This window comes from Chroicocephalus ridibundus, chromosome 2 (assembly GCF_963924245.1).
Source record: "Chroicocephalus ridibundus chromosome 2, bChrRid1.1, whole genome shotgun sequence".
In the NCBI taxonomy this organism is placed as follows: Eukaryota; Metazoa; Chordata; class Aves; order Charadriiformes; family Laridae; genus Chroicocephalus; species Chroicocephalus ridibundus.
The window spans coordinates 74558147-74576975 of NC_086285.1; the positions used below are offsets into that span (position 1 = coordinate 74558147).

Sequence of the window (18829 nt, forward strand, 5' to 3'; positions counted from 1 at the left end):
TGGGGACAGAGTGTTACACTGCAGACATCTGGGACGGCAACCAAGAAACCTACTTCTTGGGTATAGAGTGCCCTTTGTCTCGCTGCGCTGCCAGGACTGTGGGAAAAACAGAGCTCTTGCTTTTGGGGTTGCTTTTTTTGTTGTTTTGTTTTGGTTTAAGGTTCATTGTCCAACAAGCCATGAGATCCTGTGCAGAGGCTTAGGACCTTCTATTCATCATAGACCTTGAAGTTTGTTACAGTAGAAAATTAAGAGATTTTTCACAGTGTTAGAAAGGTTATGTTGCCCGTTTGTCTCTATTGCTTTCTCCAAAAAAAAAAAAAAAAAAAAAAAAAAAAAAAAAAAGGAGAAATGTGTACGCCAAGTACAAAATAAAGCCCTACGTGCATTATACTAACTTATCAAATCGGCTTTTCAGCAGCAACAAAATCTGTCTGCAAATAGCGGGGAAAACAAAATTATCATGATACGGCGCGCTGAGAAAACTGAGCGGCCTTGTAAACTTGTTGCTGTAATTCGTCCCTTCCATTTTATTTACTCCCTGTCCCCATCTTTTTTTATTCATGTCACGGGTCTAAATTTAGGATACAAGCTTTTTGCTGCAAAATCTGTCTAGTTGCATACATGGCATATGTCAGGCAGACACTGTATACACAGACACATCTTTGGGGAATATTCTGTTCCAAAACCAAATCATCTGGTAAATCCAAAGCCTTAAAACAGTAGTTACCCTCCCTGACTCTGGTACAACTCTTTTCCCGTGCTTCTCAGAGCGCAGCTGGATGTCTTGCCTTTATATAACGAAGAGCGATACTCTGATGCTTCATTACATAGTTTGGTTAGGCATCCTTTACCAAGTCTACTTGTTTGGAAGCAGGTACGTTAAGCTGTGCAGGCTTTCGTATTGCTGATGTAAAATCAATTCTGATACTGATCTGTCTTCCCAACCCTTTGTAAAGTCAACAGGAGCTGAACAGACCATTAAGGAAGCAACTGTAACAGAATTAACCTCTCTTAAAAAAATCATTGGCGTTCTTTCTTTGCTTGCAACTTAAGGACCTTCCTGCTCAAGCCACGACCCAAGGACCTTTGCTTTGCCCGAGGAAGTGATTTATTCACTCAGGCTAATAGGAGGAGGCAGAATTTTTATCTACCCCTTCATTTTTGACTCATTTCCTTTTAGTTTATTCCCTCCCAGTCATACGGTCTTGTCACATCGTCACCGACAGGAATTATGCTCCATCTCAGGTCATACTGTCATTTTAAATCTGATTGTTAGTGCAAAGGAAAAACGAGGTCAATAATTGCTACCATTTTTTTGGGAACTGGCAGGCTGCATCTAAGGTCTCCCTAGAGAAATCTTCTTTAATTACAAGTTAAGCTGATGTTCCCCAGTGTAGTAGGTAGAATTGAGCAGGATTACTTTTAAAAGGATTGCACCGATCTGCTTTGGTGACAGTTTCATTTTGAAATTCTGATAACAAGCAAGAGGATGGATTATAAAGATACTGTTTTCAGGAGGGTACACAACTGACACATATTGAAAATTGGGCCACAACAGCCACCCTTCCTTTCCACTCTTCTTTTAAGACCAGATGAGTTCTATTTGGAACGCAGCAGTTGCCATGTATTATTTTAGCGATTACTCGACATGGTTGTAAAGAACAGACCAAAAAAAAGTTTGGAAACTGTAGAAAGGAAATCCTGCAAGCAATGATTCCAGAAAGGGAATTTTTCGTCCTGGAGACTCAGCCTTTTACAAGATTAACCAACGAAAAATGTGTAATAGGCTGATTGTTTTCAAGTACTTAAATTATGAATAGATTTTGGGAAACCAAGTAAATATTAATGGATTCTTAAATCACTTTCATTCTAACTCATGCCACTGTAGCGCAGAAACCTTCCAAATTCCTTTTCCTCATATTAAAAAAAAAAAAAAAAACCCAAACCAAAACAGCTGATTAATTTTGCAGAAGTAATTTATCTCAAAATGATATAGGATCTCACAGTGGAGTGGCTGGTAAAATAAGACTTACTTTATTTTATGTGAGAAATTAATATTTTCTATGACTCCTAGCAGGTTGCATAGTCCAGAAACAGAGACTGATGTCTGAAATAGCTCATGTAGTTACAGCGTTTCCATGAAAATTTTTCCGCCTCTTAGGACTTACTCATCTTTGGGGTTCATGGTGCTTCAACTTGATTTAAGTCCTGACAGAAGCCATAAAGCAGACATTCCTTCACCTAGGTCCTTATTCCCATGTGTGGGATGAGCATGTGTAGCACCGAGCAGAACTACAAAACCAAATGAAAAGAGACTTCTTGTTAAACAAAACTAAATATCCCAGAGCAGAAACAGCCTAACTATTAGTGCCATAACTCCAGAAGTGAAAAGCCTGGAGTATGTTGGCTCCTCCACTGAAAACAGCTCAAATTCCCATTTCCTACAGGAGCACACCAACCACCAACTGATAAAGCTTAAGAGACGAGCGTTTCTCCAGAATATCCTGGCTCTAAAGGCCTGTCATACAGAACTGAGGTGCTCACAAAGTGCCCGCTTCTGACGGCGACTCCCAAAGCCAGGCAATCCGGTTTCAGGAGTTTCACACCAAGTAAAATGCTGCACAACTCACTCTGCAAATATAACCGCACTAAAGCAATACATGCTGGGTTTGGGGGGGGTTCTTCATATATTATCATAAATTTAGCAGTACAAGACAGAACTTGCTAGCCTACTTCACTACAGCTAGAACCTAGCATTTTCGGAGAGACATAATAACTGGGATAGTTTGTGGTGCCCTATAGAATCAAGAGTTAAAACACAGTCTTTTGTAGGGGAAAGAAAAAAAAAGCAGGGTATTTTTTGTTAGTTAGGAAGGCAGAACGAAAACACACACACAAAGCTATTATAGTTTGATCTTCATTTTATATGACGGTTCTTAAAGAATGGTGAATGTTAGGAAAGCCCAAAAGTAAACTTAATCTTTTTCCTTTCATTGCATTGAGTTATCATCTATTGCATTTCCCAAAAGCACTTTACATGCAAAAAAACCTATAATTCCATAAGCTTTCATTTTAGAGAAGCATTGCAGCAGCAGCAAGGGTTGCCTCTAGATTCACACCTGTTAAAAACAAGAAAAAAAAAATCTATGCCACAGGAGGCATAGATAAGGATGAGATGGATTACAGCTGACATGGGGTGTGCATCTGCACTGTGGTTAGAACTGATGATGGAGTGCAGGTGTGTTGTGTAAAAGACCAAGCACAGTTGGTCTCCTGGCATCGGTCTCCCATGCTGAGGTGACCAGCTGAAGCCTTGCTCAGAGCTCAGAAACCTGAAGCAGGTGTGTGCCCTGTTCCGCTCCAGGATGGGAAGCCGAGCCCAAGAGGTGTTTTCCTTCCTGCTTCATCAGAGGCAATTCCCAGAAAGGGCAGGTTCACCAGGAACCACCACTAACAACAGGTCTTAGTGCAAAAATGAAAGGTGTTGAACCCATGAGAGATACTGGAGCTTAACTTGTTTTTGATGTGTCCTGCTAGCTTTCAGCACGTTAACCTGGAGTTTGTGGTTGTTGCTGGATTTGAAACTCCCCCGTCAGAGGGAACACTGGAGCTGCACAGCTCTGCCTGTGTATTTTTACACTATGACTGACTTAAACGTGGCTGGAAACTGGGCTGAGATGCAGAAGGGAGATGGGGAAACACGCTGCTTCTCCCATCACCAAGCCCTCTTCTACTCCTAGCACCTTCGTCCGCTCCTGACAGACGCTGCCCTTTGTATTACACTCAGTGGATGAGGCTGCCTTGCTACCAACAGCAAACTGCATCAGGAACCCATTGCAGTCCACCCAGAGAAAGGGAGACCCTGGCACAGTGCATGCTGTTTTGGGGGGCAACGAGCAAGTTCAAGGGGCTCTGCTTCCTCTGTTTGAGGGGCTATGAGTGCCACGTGGGCGGCACGGCAAAGACTCTGCCTTTAGTAGGCCACCGTTTCTCTTAATGCTCTCTGTGAATAATACCCTGAGAGCCATAAGATGCCTAAGCAGGGGGTTGTTGAGAGAGCTGTGTCCTCTGAATCTTATGTAGGCCACCCAAACTCACACTCCAGAGAGGAGGACGGGGAAGTTTCTCAACCTTCAACCCACAAAGTCATCTGCTTCCCTTTGATGTCTCAGCAGTATAAAGGCTTACCTGAAGGAAAGCACTTTTTATTTAAAACACTGAGAATAATACTAAAGATAGCACAGGAACAGATACCAAAGGATGGGGTTGGTTTTCTGATACTAGCTGCTTTAGCAGAAATGGCAATTAACTCAGGGCAGGTCTGTGGTAAATCCCTTTTGACCTTACTCTTTTCTGTGGAAGCCTCTAGATCTGCCTATGGAAGCTGTTGGTTTGAGACTCTCTGCTGTTTGTCCACCCTAGGCAACGAGAAGGGCTGTTTTCTGGGCCCACGGTTCCTATCACTTTAATATTCCAGTCTGGTTTGGGGGGAAAAGACACCCACAAAAAGTACCATCAGCACAAGTGGAACTGCGTAAAGGTGGCATCATTCCCCAGAGACACATGGAGACCCCAGGAAAACCTGCTTTAGGTGCACGTTAGCCAAAAGACCAGTTTCTAACACCCTAAAGAACAGGGAGATGTTATCAAGAGGAGAGATTTCTGCTGAATGGTGGCAATCAACTCTGGCAGGCAGAGACTATTTTAATATTGAGTATGATCTTGAGATTATGTGAAATAACGAAGAAAACTGATACAGGATAAAGAGGCATTCTGAAGTACTATTCCTGACCGTTCAGGGAGCAGCTGATGGGAGAAACTAACTGAAGAGCCTCACGCTTCCTTATGGCAGAGCATGTTGAGAACCTCCTGCCTGCCTGCACTCCAAGGAAAAAGTAGAATATTTCAAGACTGCCACTACTTAATGTATGGCCACTCCTCTAAACTTTCAGGCCCCAAAGAAACCCTTTCCCCTCAGAGAGATGTGTGCCCGCTTCCCACAGACCTCAGCACACTGGGACTCACAGACAAGCTCTGGGAGGCAGCACACACAACTCCACTCCCCCTGCTATCAGGCAGCATAAGGCTAAGAAGAGATCTGACAGAGAATTGCCTTTCCCTAAAAAATTAACCTGAGACTCCGTAGTCTACTCTACATAGTGTCACTGAAGGCACTATACAGGGTGCCTTTGGAACCCAGCAATACCCCAAAAAACACTAGTGGGAGAAAACAGGGTGTAGGAGGGGTTCCCTGTACGGCAGATCCCTAACACCAGTCCTTGCAATCTGCTACGGAGCGCGGGCATGCTGAGGATGTGATTTTACAATACGGGATGACATACGATTGTCCTTATTGTCAAACACTAACAGGCACAAATGCTGTGGTCCTCAATCCAGACTGCAGTGAGGAATTGTTTTTTCTGAATTCTCTTCATGGGTCTTACAGGATGATTCCTGTTCATTTTAAGATTTTTCCACAAGCCCAGACCTACTGAAGACAGCTTGTAGTAAGGGTAATTAAGGAACAAAATACTAACCAGTTAGATTTTTTCCTTTTTTTTTTTTTTTAAACAGACTGCAACTGCAGGATAATAGCAGCAGTTTAAGTGGTGCTTTTGTTTTCTAGAGGTAAAGCAGAATGGCTTTGAAAATAAAAATACAGCAAATGGCTAACATTAAGTTGAAGCAAACTAAGAAGAAAAAAAAACCAACAAAACAGGCTAGCCTTTATGCTTTGAGTGCCATTTTTCTGGATTCCTTTTCAAAACTGCAGTTTAAATCTGACACATCTCAGCACCATGACACTAGATTTTTTGCTTGGTTGAAGCACGTATGCTGGGAAACTACAGAGCCCTTCAAAAATGCTGGCAAAGCAGGGGTGGATGTGAAGGAAGAACTAGATGCTGCACCGGGCTATTTGGTGTCTTTATTCCTTCAATCATTGAACTCCCTTTTTAGGGTACCTATGCCCAAAATTCAGAATCCAGCTGCCAGACAATGTTGGAGGCTCCTAAATTCTCTGGAGGCATTCCTGTTTCCAGCAGTAACAGCAGCTGTATTTCTGAATATAACTATATCAGTCTGAGCGCCTAAACCCTGGGGATCATCCTTGAGCCATGCCTTCCTTGCCATCCCTCCCCCGGGGGATGCAGTCTCCTGAGCTTGGATTTCAGATTGCCACATGCAGCCCTAAAACTAAGTATTTGTGATGCTGCCAAACCCACTACCTTATTCCGATGAATTCCATTTGTACAGCCCTCATCTGTTGCATTGGAGACCACACTTCAAATTGCTCTTCTGCCCAGTTTGACTCATATCTCACATCTTTTTGTGACTTCCCTAAACACTTGGTCTGGCATGTCCCCCTAGATCTCTGAGCATAGTCAGCCACCGCTAGCACCAAAGAAAGGGGAAGATTCAGAATTTAAGATATTTACCTCAAGTTCTGGATTTTAGTCCCTGCTCAGACATATACTGAGACATTTTGGTGCTGGAGCAGGTCCAGAGAAGGGCAAGAATCTGGAGAACAAGTCTTATGAGTAGCAGATGAGGCAGCTAAGGTTGTTTAACCTGGAGAAAAGGAGGCTGAGGGGTGATCTTATCACTCTCTACAGCTACCTGAAAGGGGGTTGTAGAGAGGTGGGGGTCAGTCTCTTCTCCCAAGTAACAGGCCATAGGACAAGAAGAAATGGCCTCAGGTTGCACCAGGGGAGGTTTAGACTGGATAATAGGAAAAAATGTTACACTGAAAGGGTTATTAAGCATTGGAACAGGCTGCCCAGGGAAGTGATTGAGCCACCACCCCTGGAGGTATTTAAAAGACGGGTAGACATAGTGCTTAGAGAGATGTTTTAGGGATGTTTTTGGTCAGAGTTAGGTTGATGGTTGGACTAGATGATCTGAAAGGTCCCTTCCAACCTAGGCAATCCTATGATTCTATGAAGCGTTTCTTATGGACACAAGAGCTGCAGTAGAAGAAATGAAGAAAAATAAATTCCAGAGTTAACTGCTAGTCTAAGGCTCAGAGCAGAGGGAGGACACAAGCTGAAAGCCCACTGACAGATTAGCAGAGGGCGGGCACAAACACCTGTCTCACAGGAGCACCTGGCACGCTGCCTGCTGCTTGGACACAGGTACCACTTTCTTATCTTGGCTGCATTCGCAAGGGGAAAGACTTGTGTAGGTGCCCAGCTCCAGAAACAGTCGCCGTCTGTAAGTTGCAAGTAAAAGGCTTAGGTATCACCCTCCAGAAAGGGAGCTCCTGGACCCTCTCCTTCTGTCTGCACAGCACAGGGAGACAGCAACCCAGGTCTTGTGCCTTGCACGGGGAGCTTAGACATCTCACCCGGGACCACAGAGCTCATTGGGACACCTCCGCATCACGCACCACAACACTACACCCCAGAGTCCTTCGAAGATTTAACTCTTCCTTGCAAGAGATGCTCAAGCAGAGAGAACGCAGAACTAAAAATCAAGATGACATTGAAAAAAATTCAGTTTGCCTATGAATGTAGCTTCTTTTAGCACGCTCCTGGTAATTTAGGCCAGCCAGACGTTCTGCTTCAGGCTTGGCGCAGGTTCTTCTGGCAGCCTACCCCTTTCCTGCAGGCATTGCTAAACCAAGTGGTGAATGTCTCCAAATAGTAATAAGATAAAAGAACCTTTAGACACAAGTGCCCTCGCTTCAGAATTACAAGAACACAGAAGAACCTAGTACTTCAGAAAAAAATATCTACTGTTCAAACTGTAGGCACCTAGACAGCCCGATTTCAGTAACTGTTGAGAATAAAACCTCTGGCTACATTTAGCTATGTCTTTGCACGCTTACCAAACTTTACATCCTTCCATTCATTTTTCATACCAGAAATTGCTGTCTGGTCTTCTTATTGAGGAAGCCACCAAAACCACAGCATTTTCTTGCAGGCAGTGGAAACCCGAGCAGCTACTGAGGCAAAACTCGTGCACCTTCCTTTCCCCTACAGCTGCCTCCCCCTTCTCTTTTCACCCTCAGGAACACTATCATCATCATCATCTCAGCTTTCTCTGCAGTGACAAAATCAGCACAGGAGAAGGTGTTCAGCACTTTTGGCTGTAATCACCGGTCAAGCAGCTGTTCTCAATCCCCTCTAGAGAAAACTGGCCTATTTGATGAGTCAGCTTCCCCACTGGCTTACTCTGTCAGATAACAGACAGGCCTGTGAGCTACCAGGCTGCCAACCTGCAGTCGGTAATTTCCAAATACATGCAAAAATAACCCTCAGCTGCAATGATGCTGCCGTTTTTGTCACAGAAAGTGCTTAATTTGGTAATATCAACGGGAAAATGTCCAGGTATTACCAACTATGCATGCAAGCTTTAGCAGTGGAATGGAGCATATATTGCATAGGATGAGAAAATAATAGGAATAAAATATAATCTGTTTGAAAAATGCTGATGATCAAATAAATTGTTTTCAGAGCGGACATGGGTTTAACTGAAATCTTTTAGAAATACTATGTGTTTCTCAAGTATAAGCAGTGCTGTTCTTCATTACCTTCAAAGCTGTTCTTGAAGTATTTTAAATAATTTACTGACCAGAATAACAGCATCTTTCTCTCCTGAAGTGCTTACAGTTTATTGTGAAAGCTTTTAGAAGAAAGGAAAAAGGAAGAGAAATATAGAAAGACCGTTCAATTTTTTATTTTCTGTGGTAAAGCTGGAACAGGCGCCTTTTGCTTCTTCTCCACCCATACTGTATTTTTCAAACAGAGATTTTTGCATTAAATTAAAATGTATTACACAACTTGCATTTCCAAACCAAAGATATAGATCTCTCTTCTCTTGGAACTCATAATAACTATATCTTTAGATGGAGTCATCAAGTGTTCTTTCTGTTAGCTATTCTTGGTTATCTTCTGCAAAACAGGAGCATTAACAAACATTGCTCACAGATTATATGGACCTCACTGGACCCGAACCATCAGCAGAACTTCCCTTGCTTAGTGTCCGTCACTTCTGTCACGCCAAATTACATGCCTTCTGAGCACAGATCCAGTTACAAAAGTCTGGCAGCTCTACAGTGCCGCTTGTTAGGAAGGACTGATGCCATGAGATTGCTACGCTAGCAGAAACATCCCAAGTGGATGCATCTGACGTTGGCAAAAGAGCCCTTTAGCCAGCCCAGTTTACCACAGTCAGAGGGCTGTGTTTTTACTGGGAGCTCTGGCAATATAGCTGTGCTGATTAAGGCTTTGTAACATAGCTAGTTCCTAATCTTGGTCAGCCATCAGAGTTGAAAGAATGTCCCAGACCACGGGACACAGAAATTACCGTGTCAAATAAGGCATCCAGTTTCTGTTTCTTGAAACAATTAATCTGAAATGCCAGAAAAGATCTGAGATCATGTCCCTTCTAGCTAATCTTTCTCCTTCCCTTGCTCCCTCCCTGTGCATCTGTGGGGCTTTGGAGCAATCTCATCCCCCAGCTAGTTGGTCTGTTTCTCTCGTGAGCTCACTCCAGCTTGTTCCTACTCTCAGTGAGATTATCTAGCAGTGAGTTCCATATATTAATTATAAATTCCCTCAAGCAACGGTTTATTTTCAACTTCTGGATGTCCTGTCTCCCAGTTTGATTGAATATCCCCCTTGTCCTAATGACACAATACATAGCAACCTCTGGCTCACCTTTCTGCCTTCAGCTTCATCTTTCTCTGCCGCTTTCTTTAGGGATTGTTATACATATATTTCCCCTATAGATATAAAACACAAATCATAGAAGATAATACCAGAGGTTACTAGGGAGCATAAGTGAGATTGAATGCAGTTTATTCCTCTGTAGGAAGTTTATTTCAGAAAGCCATTTAAAATCCACATATTCAAATAAAAAGCCTCACAAACATACCTCATCATGTATGCCTATATTTAATAATTGTCTTTTAATCACAGTTATTGTCTGTAACAGTATCTTATGCACATGAAGAACACTTTGAATATGAATTCCCACTCTAGCTCAGAAAAGCCTGGTATTGCCAACTCTGAACTTCAAGGAGCCTTTAATTTTAGAATATCCATCCTCAGACTAATGGGTTACGGAGACCCCATGCGTGTGGACAAATTCTCATTCTGAAGGGTTTGTGACTGCAGCCGCTAAGACCTAGGACTTTCAGTGGGCTCTTTAGCCCGTTGGTGGTCATTCCTGTTCCCAAAGGATCAAACAAGTTACTTTGGCCATAAGCTCCTTGCTTTTAGACTGTGGTATTAGTTTGCTAAGGTTGGGAGATTTTTGAAGATTGTCACTGGGAGCAATAGCTGACAGAGACACGTCCATCCACTTGCTTCTGTAAAAGAAAGGAGGTTTTTCATGCTTCTATTGGATCCCGCTAGCCTTTTTTTTATAGCTGTGTAGAGAGAAACTTAAATCACTTGAGGCAGTGTTTTCAGTGGGTGGTAGATAATGCCTAAAGATCACTGGTATTTTGACAAATCAAAGGTATTTTGATACCTGCACTGTTTAGATAGCAAGTACTTAATTTTTTGCGTAGCTTATACTACTTTTACTAAGCTATTAGGAAACAAGTAGACATTGGTCTCTCAGTGAAGACCAACCCTAACAAACATATATAAGCACAGAATGAGAAGTGATTTTTTTTTTCCATACCTGCTGACTTTGAAATAGTGTTTTAAGTGCAATCAGCATGAAAACAGTAATTCACACATGCGCACCACGCTACTTATTCACTTATTTCCATTTCTGTTGCAAAAATATCAAAACTCATTAGAGATCTCTATGTTGCTTTATCATCATTGGCTTTACACTCCCTCCTGATCTTTCCATTTGGGTGATTTGATTTCCTCAGATAACCTAATGTCTTTTTTGTAGGTGTAGGTAAATAGATCTTCCACAAATCTGTCTGAAATCCTGCCAAACTCCTAGCATTGCCAATGCCCAGAGCAATGTCCTGTACAACAGAAGGAAAACCATGAAATACACGTTAATCTTTAGCCTTGTAACTCAAATACCTTCATTGATAAAGACTATTACAGTGATTTGCCAGAGAGAAGTGAGTTGTCTGAACATGTGTTTTTATTTGCTTTTCTTTAGAAATACAACAGATCATGTTGAGCGAGACATTTGCATCTAATCTGCCCAGAGGTACTATTAAGGACATGTTCTAAAACCCATCAATACAGTATGGTGTCTTGTAGCAGTGTTGACAGCAAGGTGACAAGACTAGTCACACAAAACGACCTACCTTTTTTAAAGTAAAATTTTTAAATTTTTTTTTCCCAAACATTAGTACTAGTATTAGGTATATAAACATTTTCTTTAACAACCTTGTAAATCTATATATTGTAATTTTCTATTTTTGTTCCTGTAAACTAAGATAAGCTGTAAAAAAGCTAAAAGGGAGGCAAATGCTGGGACATTCTTATGAAATGTATTTGTTTCTTCTGCTGCACTTCCTAGAAAAATTTCTACTCTTAAATTACCAATGAAAGCAAAACAGGCACCGAATTGATCTAGTGCTAATTAAGATAGACCAGAGGAGGGCTGGGAGCTGGTACAAGTCCCCACTGTGTCATTTAAGCACATTCATAAGGAGGTAGATTTAACTTTAGGCTGGCTCATCTACTCATCATGCTGTCTGCTCATCCTAGCCAGGTGTAAGAGGTCACCTACCACAATTTGGATCAATTAAAACAGTAGCCTATGCAGATTTGTCTATAGTGTTTTAATACAAAAGGAATATACAAGGTTTATTATTTTGTTCTTGACATGTCAGTTTTGTTTATATAACGTAAGCATGAAAGCAAGTAGCTTTGCACGCTCATTCCTACAAGCCACTTGAATCCATTAAAGTGTTTTTTCCAAAGCAATTTGTTTAGTCTAACCACAAAACCATGGAGCACAGGAGTAGCTCTGTTTAAAATTAAAGCAGCAGGTGGGCTCATCACAGACAAACAGCAGCGTGGCATTCCCCAAACGGCAGTACCTTCGTCGTGAAATAATAGCAGGAAAACTGCACAGCTCAAGGATGCGAAAATGGAAGCAGATCTTGGCACAGGCCTCCCACCTGGACACGGAGCCACCTCCTATGACAGAAGCCGTCCTCAGGCTGCTGAGGAAATTGCTTGAAACTGACAAAAAGGCCTTTCTCCAGGGGCAGTAGTCAGGACTCTTACCTAAAAGCTAGTTTAGTTTCCTCAGTGCTGCAAAGCATGCAAAATCTTTTTGTATCATGCATCGTCAAGTTTCATTCTCTCCATTTTCAGAGCAAGTCCTATATTTTTTTGTTAAAAAAAAAAATATATATATATATACTTTCAGTTTTGGAGGTTTTGTTGGGTTTTTCTTTAAGATAAGATGAACACGACAGCATCTTGCAGAGACAGACCTTTACAGCCTGGGGTGCTGCAAAACCTCTTGCTGCCACATATTCACACAATATCTGCCCACTTTGAGCATCCTGAGGACCAAAACATAAGAGCAGAAGAAACACAAGGGGCTTGGAGCTTCTCCCTGCCCAGACCACAACCCAGCCCCAGCAGGGGAATGCAGAAACCACAGCTCTGCATCTGCCGTGGTGCAAATGTGGTTCTTCACAACTCAGATCTGCTAATGGTGACTGCAGCCCAGGCTGGCATGGAGATATCCGGCATTCAAAGGCGCACACAGCCCTCGGCAGCTCTTGCCCTGTGGAGATGCTCAGCATCACTCTGCGTCTTTCCCCTCAGCTTGGCTGCGTTAGCTCAGTGTTAAAATTAATTCATAGAGCAGGGTATTGTTGGAAGGAACAGAGGAAGAACCTGGCTGACCTCAGGCTTGTGGCAAAGAGTTATGCAGGCACGGGCATGCAGGAAGCCACTGCCCAGAGCTGGCGTCTGGGAAGAAGTATTTTGGAGAGGCCACCGCATCCGACTGAGGGAAGGACTGTGTTGATCATGGCTTAGCTCCCAACTCAGTCACAGACAGACACAAGCTTGCCAGATTAGCAGCTTTATTGATTTAGACCTCAAAAAACAATGTCTCTGTAATGTAGCCCTCCTCTTCCTGCCTCCTCTTCCTCCCTCCCTACATGGCCTGAACTTCATTACTGGAGGTCTGGGTTCTCCTGTGGACTTTTTGTAAGAATCCAGGGCCTGATTTAGAGAAATCTCAGGTGGTTTACCCCAAAGCCTTCCTTCTTTAAGAGTAAAGCATCGAGATACTCATCTTTGTGAAGCTTACCAAAGGAATCACCAGCTCCTCTCTACAAAAAAAATAAAAATAAAATAAAATAAATTGGAGGAAACATAACAAAAACAAACAAAAAACATCTTCAGTAGAGTGAAAATGACATCCATCGGAGACAGGTTTGCTGTGATACTTGTTCTTTTTAATGTGTAGAACGTTAATTTCCATTCCTAAAGACTTCTGGTTTGGCCAGTTTCCAGTAACAAGGCCTCTATTGTTATCTGAACCGCAATCTGCCCTAAATCAATTTTTAAAGAGGTTTGTTTTTTTTCAGTAGATATGCTGTTGCGTACTTTGGAAATACTTGAGCATGACATGCTCTTTGCCGGTTTGTTAGGGTTTTTTTAATTGTATTGTCTATGTGAGCCATGAGATGTCTTTGTCACACATCCTTTTTGTATTTTTTAGGAGCACCTGAAAGCTTTTGACCAGGAAGTAAATGCATTTGTGGACTACATGTTCGGACCTCGAGGTAAGGTTCTCCACCTATAGCCCTTTTAGGAAATATTACCTACCCAGAATACTACTCAAAAATATTCTAATAAATAGAAGCAGTCAAAATCTTCTATATGAATAATTTCTCATTGAAAAATGTAGACGAGGCAGAATCACAGTATTTACAGGAACACACCATTATTGTAGGAAATCTATCAATGCACTGCATTTGTAGAAAGCCAACGGATTTTTGTTTTGACTGTCTGACATAATATTATCTGTAATACAAATTAAAACTAATCACATATTATACTGAAGGTGAAAGAAGAAATGCAACTGAATTTTTTTTTGAAACTTAAAAAAACAATCAATAGAGTTGAGTCTCCTTTGTTTCTGAGAATATCAAAGGATTTCAGTTTTAAACGCTAATGTAGATTAAAAAAAATTGAAAGCCTGAATTTTTCTAAAAGTGGAAGATCTGTTTGGGGACTGATTCTTATTCATAATCCAGTTATTTTTTGGTCCAGCTACCTATCAAATAGTCTAATTCAGAAGGATGATTGGAGCAAAATCAAGAAAGGGCTTTTAGCAGCCTGCGGGATCACCAATAGACGGAGCAGGAGAACAGATGTGCCTTTCTATTTCCCATTCTTGATTTCTAAAACAGTTTGGACAAGAATAACTTGAATAACTGTGGCTGGGAGGTGCCTCATGCTTTGTTACGGCTGAAACAAGTAACGGTCAAAAAAATCCCAACCCAACCTGAAGTAGGAGTGCAGAAAGAAAGAGAACGGCTATGAGAAGGTGAGGATGGAGCACGGTTAAGAGAGCCAAGCAACTAGAGGAAAGAGGTATGACAGGAGTTTAGAGTGCAGACAGTCTTCAGAGAAGGTCCCTGTAAGGCCACCTTGCCGCTGGTAGGGCTGGACTTAAACATTCAACTTCGGGAACAGCCTTGCAAACTTTTCCCCATGGTTGAATACAGAACAGTTGCTGGTGTGGATGGACAAATGCTTATGTACTATCACTTTGTTGCAATAACGTCCTCCAGGTCCCAGAAACTGTTCTTGCTTAATTAGGAGGACAAGGGAAAGAAAATTATAGCATTCTTAAAACCAAGAAAATTGTTTTTTTCTTAGCTGGCTGGCCGGCTGCAAAACCTTTTCCCTCATCTCTGCAGTAGAGTAGATGTGAAGCTTGAAAGAAAGATTTCTGGTGAAGAAACACTGAACAGCTTGGGAACTGCATCAGAAGTGATTAAAACAGAATAAGTTTTATTATGGCTTCTACAATAGTGCATTTTAATATTAACAAAGAAATGCGATCACAAGCATAAAAGTACTACTTTTTTTTTTTTTTTTCCCAAATGGACATGATGTTCTCCTTCCTGCCTCTTTCCTCATTGGTCCAGAACAAATTGTTTGAAGGAATGAACTGTAGTTAATCCAATGCAGAATACCACACAGATCCCTTTGGGCTTTTAGAAAGCACTTCAGTTAGACAAGTATTATTTGTATTACTTGCCAAGTACATCGCAATCCCTCTCCAGACATCAATGCTGAAGATAGCATTTGTTTGTCTGTGCCTCTTCACTGTGATCTTTAATTTAACTGGTGGTATAATGACACGGTATCAGCCATTTCGTGAATAACATAGCTCCCTCCGATGTGTTTATACATGTAAATAATTCACAATAAACTGCAAACAGTTTTCAATTGGATAGAATGATGCCACAAATGAAAATCCAATGAATTCTTAAGAGCTTCCCCAAATGTCTAAAGTCAACAAACCATTCCCCTTCTTTCTCTCCACCAATTGTCATCTACAGCGCACACTTCATTCAGTAGCAAGATGGCTTAAAAGGAACTATAACAATGCTCTATTCTTTTAAAAAATCAATCCCATATTTAAGATTTATATTTTGGGTAGTAACTCCTGAAATACTGGTATCACTATACTGGTTTTAGTCGTCATTACCAGATGCAGCTGAGGGCACGAGATGAGACAGAAAGCCACACGCTAGTTCCTGGAGGCGATCTCTGCTCACATTGGTAGCACCAGGTTAACACAAGCTGCAGTACTGCACTACTAGGATAAGGGGCGTACCGTCAAAGATCTAAGTTTGATTTATCTATAGGCATATTTTGTGCCTTTGTTCACTGGTGTCAGCTGGACTTTGTACACAAATTTATCTCAATGTTTGCTTTTGAACTAGCAGACCAAGTCCTTTTCGATCAGGGAATAGAGGGCACATACATGCCCATCAGTTGCATCTCTTAATAAGAAGTGGTCTTACAATTTGGTGTCGGTCCATATTATTCTGCATAGGAGATTATCTAGGCTCAAGGCAGAATGAGAAACAGTGAAATAGCTATATTGTTTGTTAAGAGAGCATTTTTCCAGGGTCACATTCATCTGCAGAGTATTGTTTGCTGTTATGCAAAATTAAGGAATATTGAATTGCAGGAGCCAAATCTAGTTAATTGGTTGCTTGTTTCATCTGTGAAAGAAACAAGAGGTGGTCAAGAATAAATGTATTTTAATAAAGTTATGAAAAAGTAATAAGCACTCCTCCTCTCTTCAACTGAGCATGAACAGTAGCAAGGTGTTGGTGCAAAACCGTCTACGCTCTGCACCTGTAAAGGTCTCAGTCTACTCAGATACCAACTGGCCAAAGCTATACAGAAACCTGAACTAAAACGGTTCTAAACCTCACTGATAAAAGCGTGATACCTTTAAAGAGCCTGGGAGGCCTGCCACTCATTTCACAGGAGCCAAGATTTCGCCCCAAGGATCTGGCATATTGTGGCCGGTGACCGTCAATGAGCTTATTCATGGAGTGACCAGAGCTTGTGGGCGCCTGCTCCTTCCCCTGCCGTAGTCCAGCGCTTTCACACTGTGGCTTTATTCACTGCCTTGGTCTCAAATTCAGATTCTGTGTGGGTTCAACATTGTAAAAGTAATTCTTTCTCCTGTTGACAGCGTATCTTTACAGTACTTGAACATGGAGAGCGAACCATCAGTCAACAGAGATACTTTTGATCTCTCCTTCTTCTGAAATACACTTCCTTTCCTTTCCCTTCCTGCCACATAAAAACCTCCCTCTTCTTGTCATTCAGGGATAAGCGTAAGTGGAAGCAGAATAGTCAAGTTCCCTGGCTGCTGTTTATAAACCACTTTCTGCCAATAAACCACTTTCTGTCTTACCCTTCAAGGTACCAAGGTCGGGGTGGAAAATAATCAGTGAGGGTACACATGTTAATAATTTCTCTTGAAATGGAAATAGTATAGTTCTTAAAAATACTCGACATGCTGACCTGAACAAGCACACGAGTTCTGCTTTTGTGTGGATCAGCCCATATGCTCGTGGCCACTCACAGCAGAGTGAATACTTTCTGAGGGCACATTAGGGCAGCATTTAATGCTGTTTAGTTTAATTTGTATTCTTATCTCTTCCAATTACTTTTCCTCTTTGAGCAAACATGCTGGCTCATTATGTACCGATGCCAGTTGGCTTTTGTGCAAGTAACCTTTATACACCCAGTGTTGCAATCCTTGGATGGGGAGACCCTCTCCAGATAGCAGCCTTGCTGACACGACTGCTTTCTACATCTTCATTTAGGATATCAGTTAAATCAATTAAATCCTTATGCTCCAAAAACATACACTAGATCAACACATGCATAACCTTCACCTGTCCTATGACTCCTGCGTCCTGTTTAGAGCCCATATGTGAGGAAAACCTGTTTGGAGCCCACATGGGAGTAGAAGCTCCTCAAAAACATCCATTCCAGAGATTCACAAGTGGCTCATGAACTTTAAGATGACTGTTGGGAGTGTTTTACTCTCACACTGGGGTAATATTAAACAGACACTGAGATCTGAAGACAGAAAACAGGTGTTTTAGCTTGGTAATGCACAACAAAGCAAGGCCATCCTAAAGGAGGGATGGTGCTTTGTCAAAGATGGTTGTGCTGTCGTGACCACTTTCATCCTGCACCTCTCCTCTCCTAGAGACTTTTGGGAATCCAGAAGGGAGAGTCAAAACGAGGAGAGCACTGGACTGCCACAGTAACTTAGGCCTGGTTGAAAGTCTTTCCTGCAAAAGTGCTAACATCCTACACGGAGCCCAAATCCAACAGATGAGTGTTACAGCCACTGCGATGGAAGCAAGGTGGCAAGTGGAGGGAGACTGTAATGAGAAAGAAAGCTGATGTTCATAGCCCTGTTTGTAAGCAGATGAACTCACAAATCTCACTGTGTATACCTGTATGCATACGTTTCCGAGGAAAGAATAGTCAGAATACAGTACAGCAAAATTGCAATTGGCAACAGTTTGTTAAATGCTTGGGCACATTTGGTTTGTGCATCATCCATTGCCCAGTCCTTCCCCAAATTCAACACAGGTGGAAAAATAGTAAAATGTTTTTTCATGCACTCTGAATGCCTTTTCTTCTTTTACAATTTTTAACATAATCTTGGTCTTTGTAAAAAATAAAATAAGTAGTTTAAAACCGTTTCTAAGAGCTGAAAGAAGTACCGTGACCTGCACAATAGCTTCTCACTGACTTATTTCTTCACTTACTCCATAAATCATAACAGATTTAGAGTAACTTTTTTGAAAAACTAGCCATGACGTCCCTCATTCTTTTCATAGATAAATATCTGAAGATCGTTGCTGTGGAAAATTAACTCTAAATTTTGCTCCATCTTGAAAAAAAAAAAAAAAAGAAAAAAGAAAACACTCCTTTCGCTCATGACATCCAGTTGCTCACAAGACAACGAAGCGGTGCCTCCAGATTGGCATACAGGATTAGGCTTTGCTCACATACACTGAACTATCTGATTACTGCCAATGGGATTACTCGTGTGAATAAGGCAAGCAGGATTTGACCTTAATATTTCATTTCAGGGCTAGGCAAATGGGGCAGAAACTGTGAAAAAGCAAGCCCTTGCCTTGCCAAATAGCTTTGATAACCATCAAACATTTGCCATTTGTTTTCCATATTTAGTGGTTTTTTGAAAAATCCTCCCCTTGTATAAATGCTTTCTAGCAAACGTTATATACCTTCATACTTGTATGACAAAGGCAGAATTGAAATAATATATGAACTGGCAACTTTACATGCATACCGTGTATTTAATACTATCTGCAAACTGCCCATGGAGCAGATTGAGA

At 41.6% G+C, this 18829-nt stretch overlaps 1 protein-coding gene across 1 annotated transcript in view; it reads left to right on the forward strand.

Annotated features, from left to right (window-relative positions):
* The window catches only part of ELOVL2 (ELOVL fatty acid elongase 2), a 51040-nt gene that overhangs the window by 12439 nt on the left and 19772 nt on the right, over nt 1-18829 (forward strand). The window contains exon 2 of the mRNA XM_063325919.1: nt 13624-13687. Coding sequence (XP_063181989.1) covers nt 13624-13687 — 64 coding nt within the window. The remainder of the gene's footprint in view (nt 1-13623; nt 13688-18829) is intronic.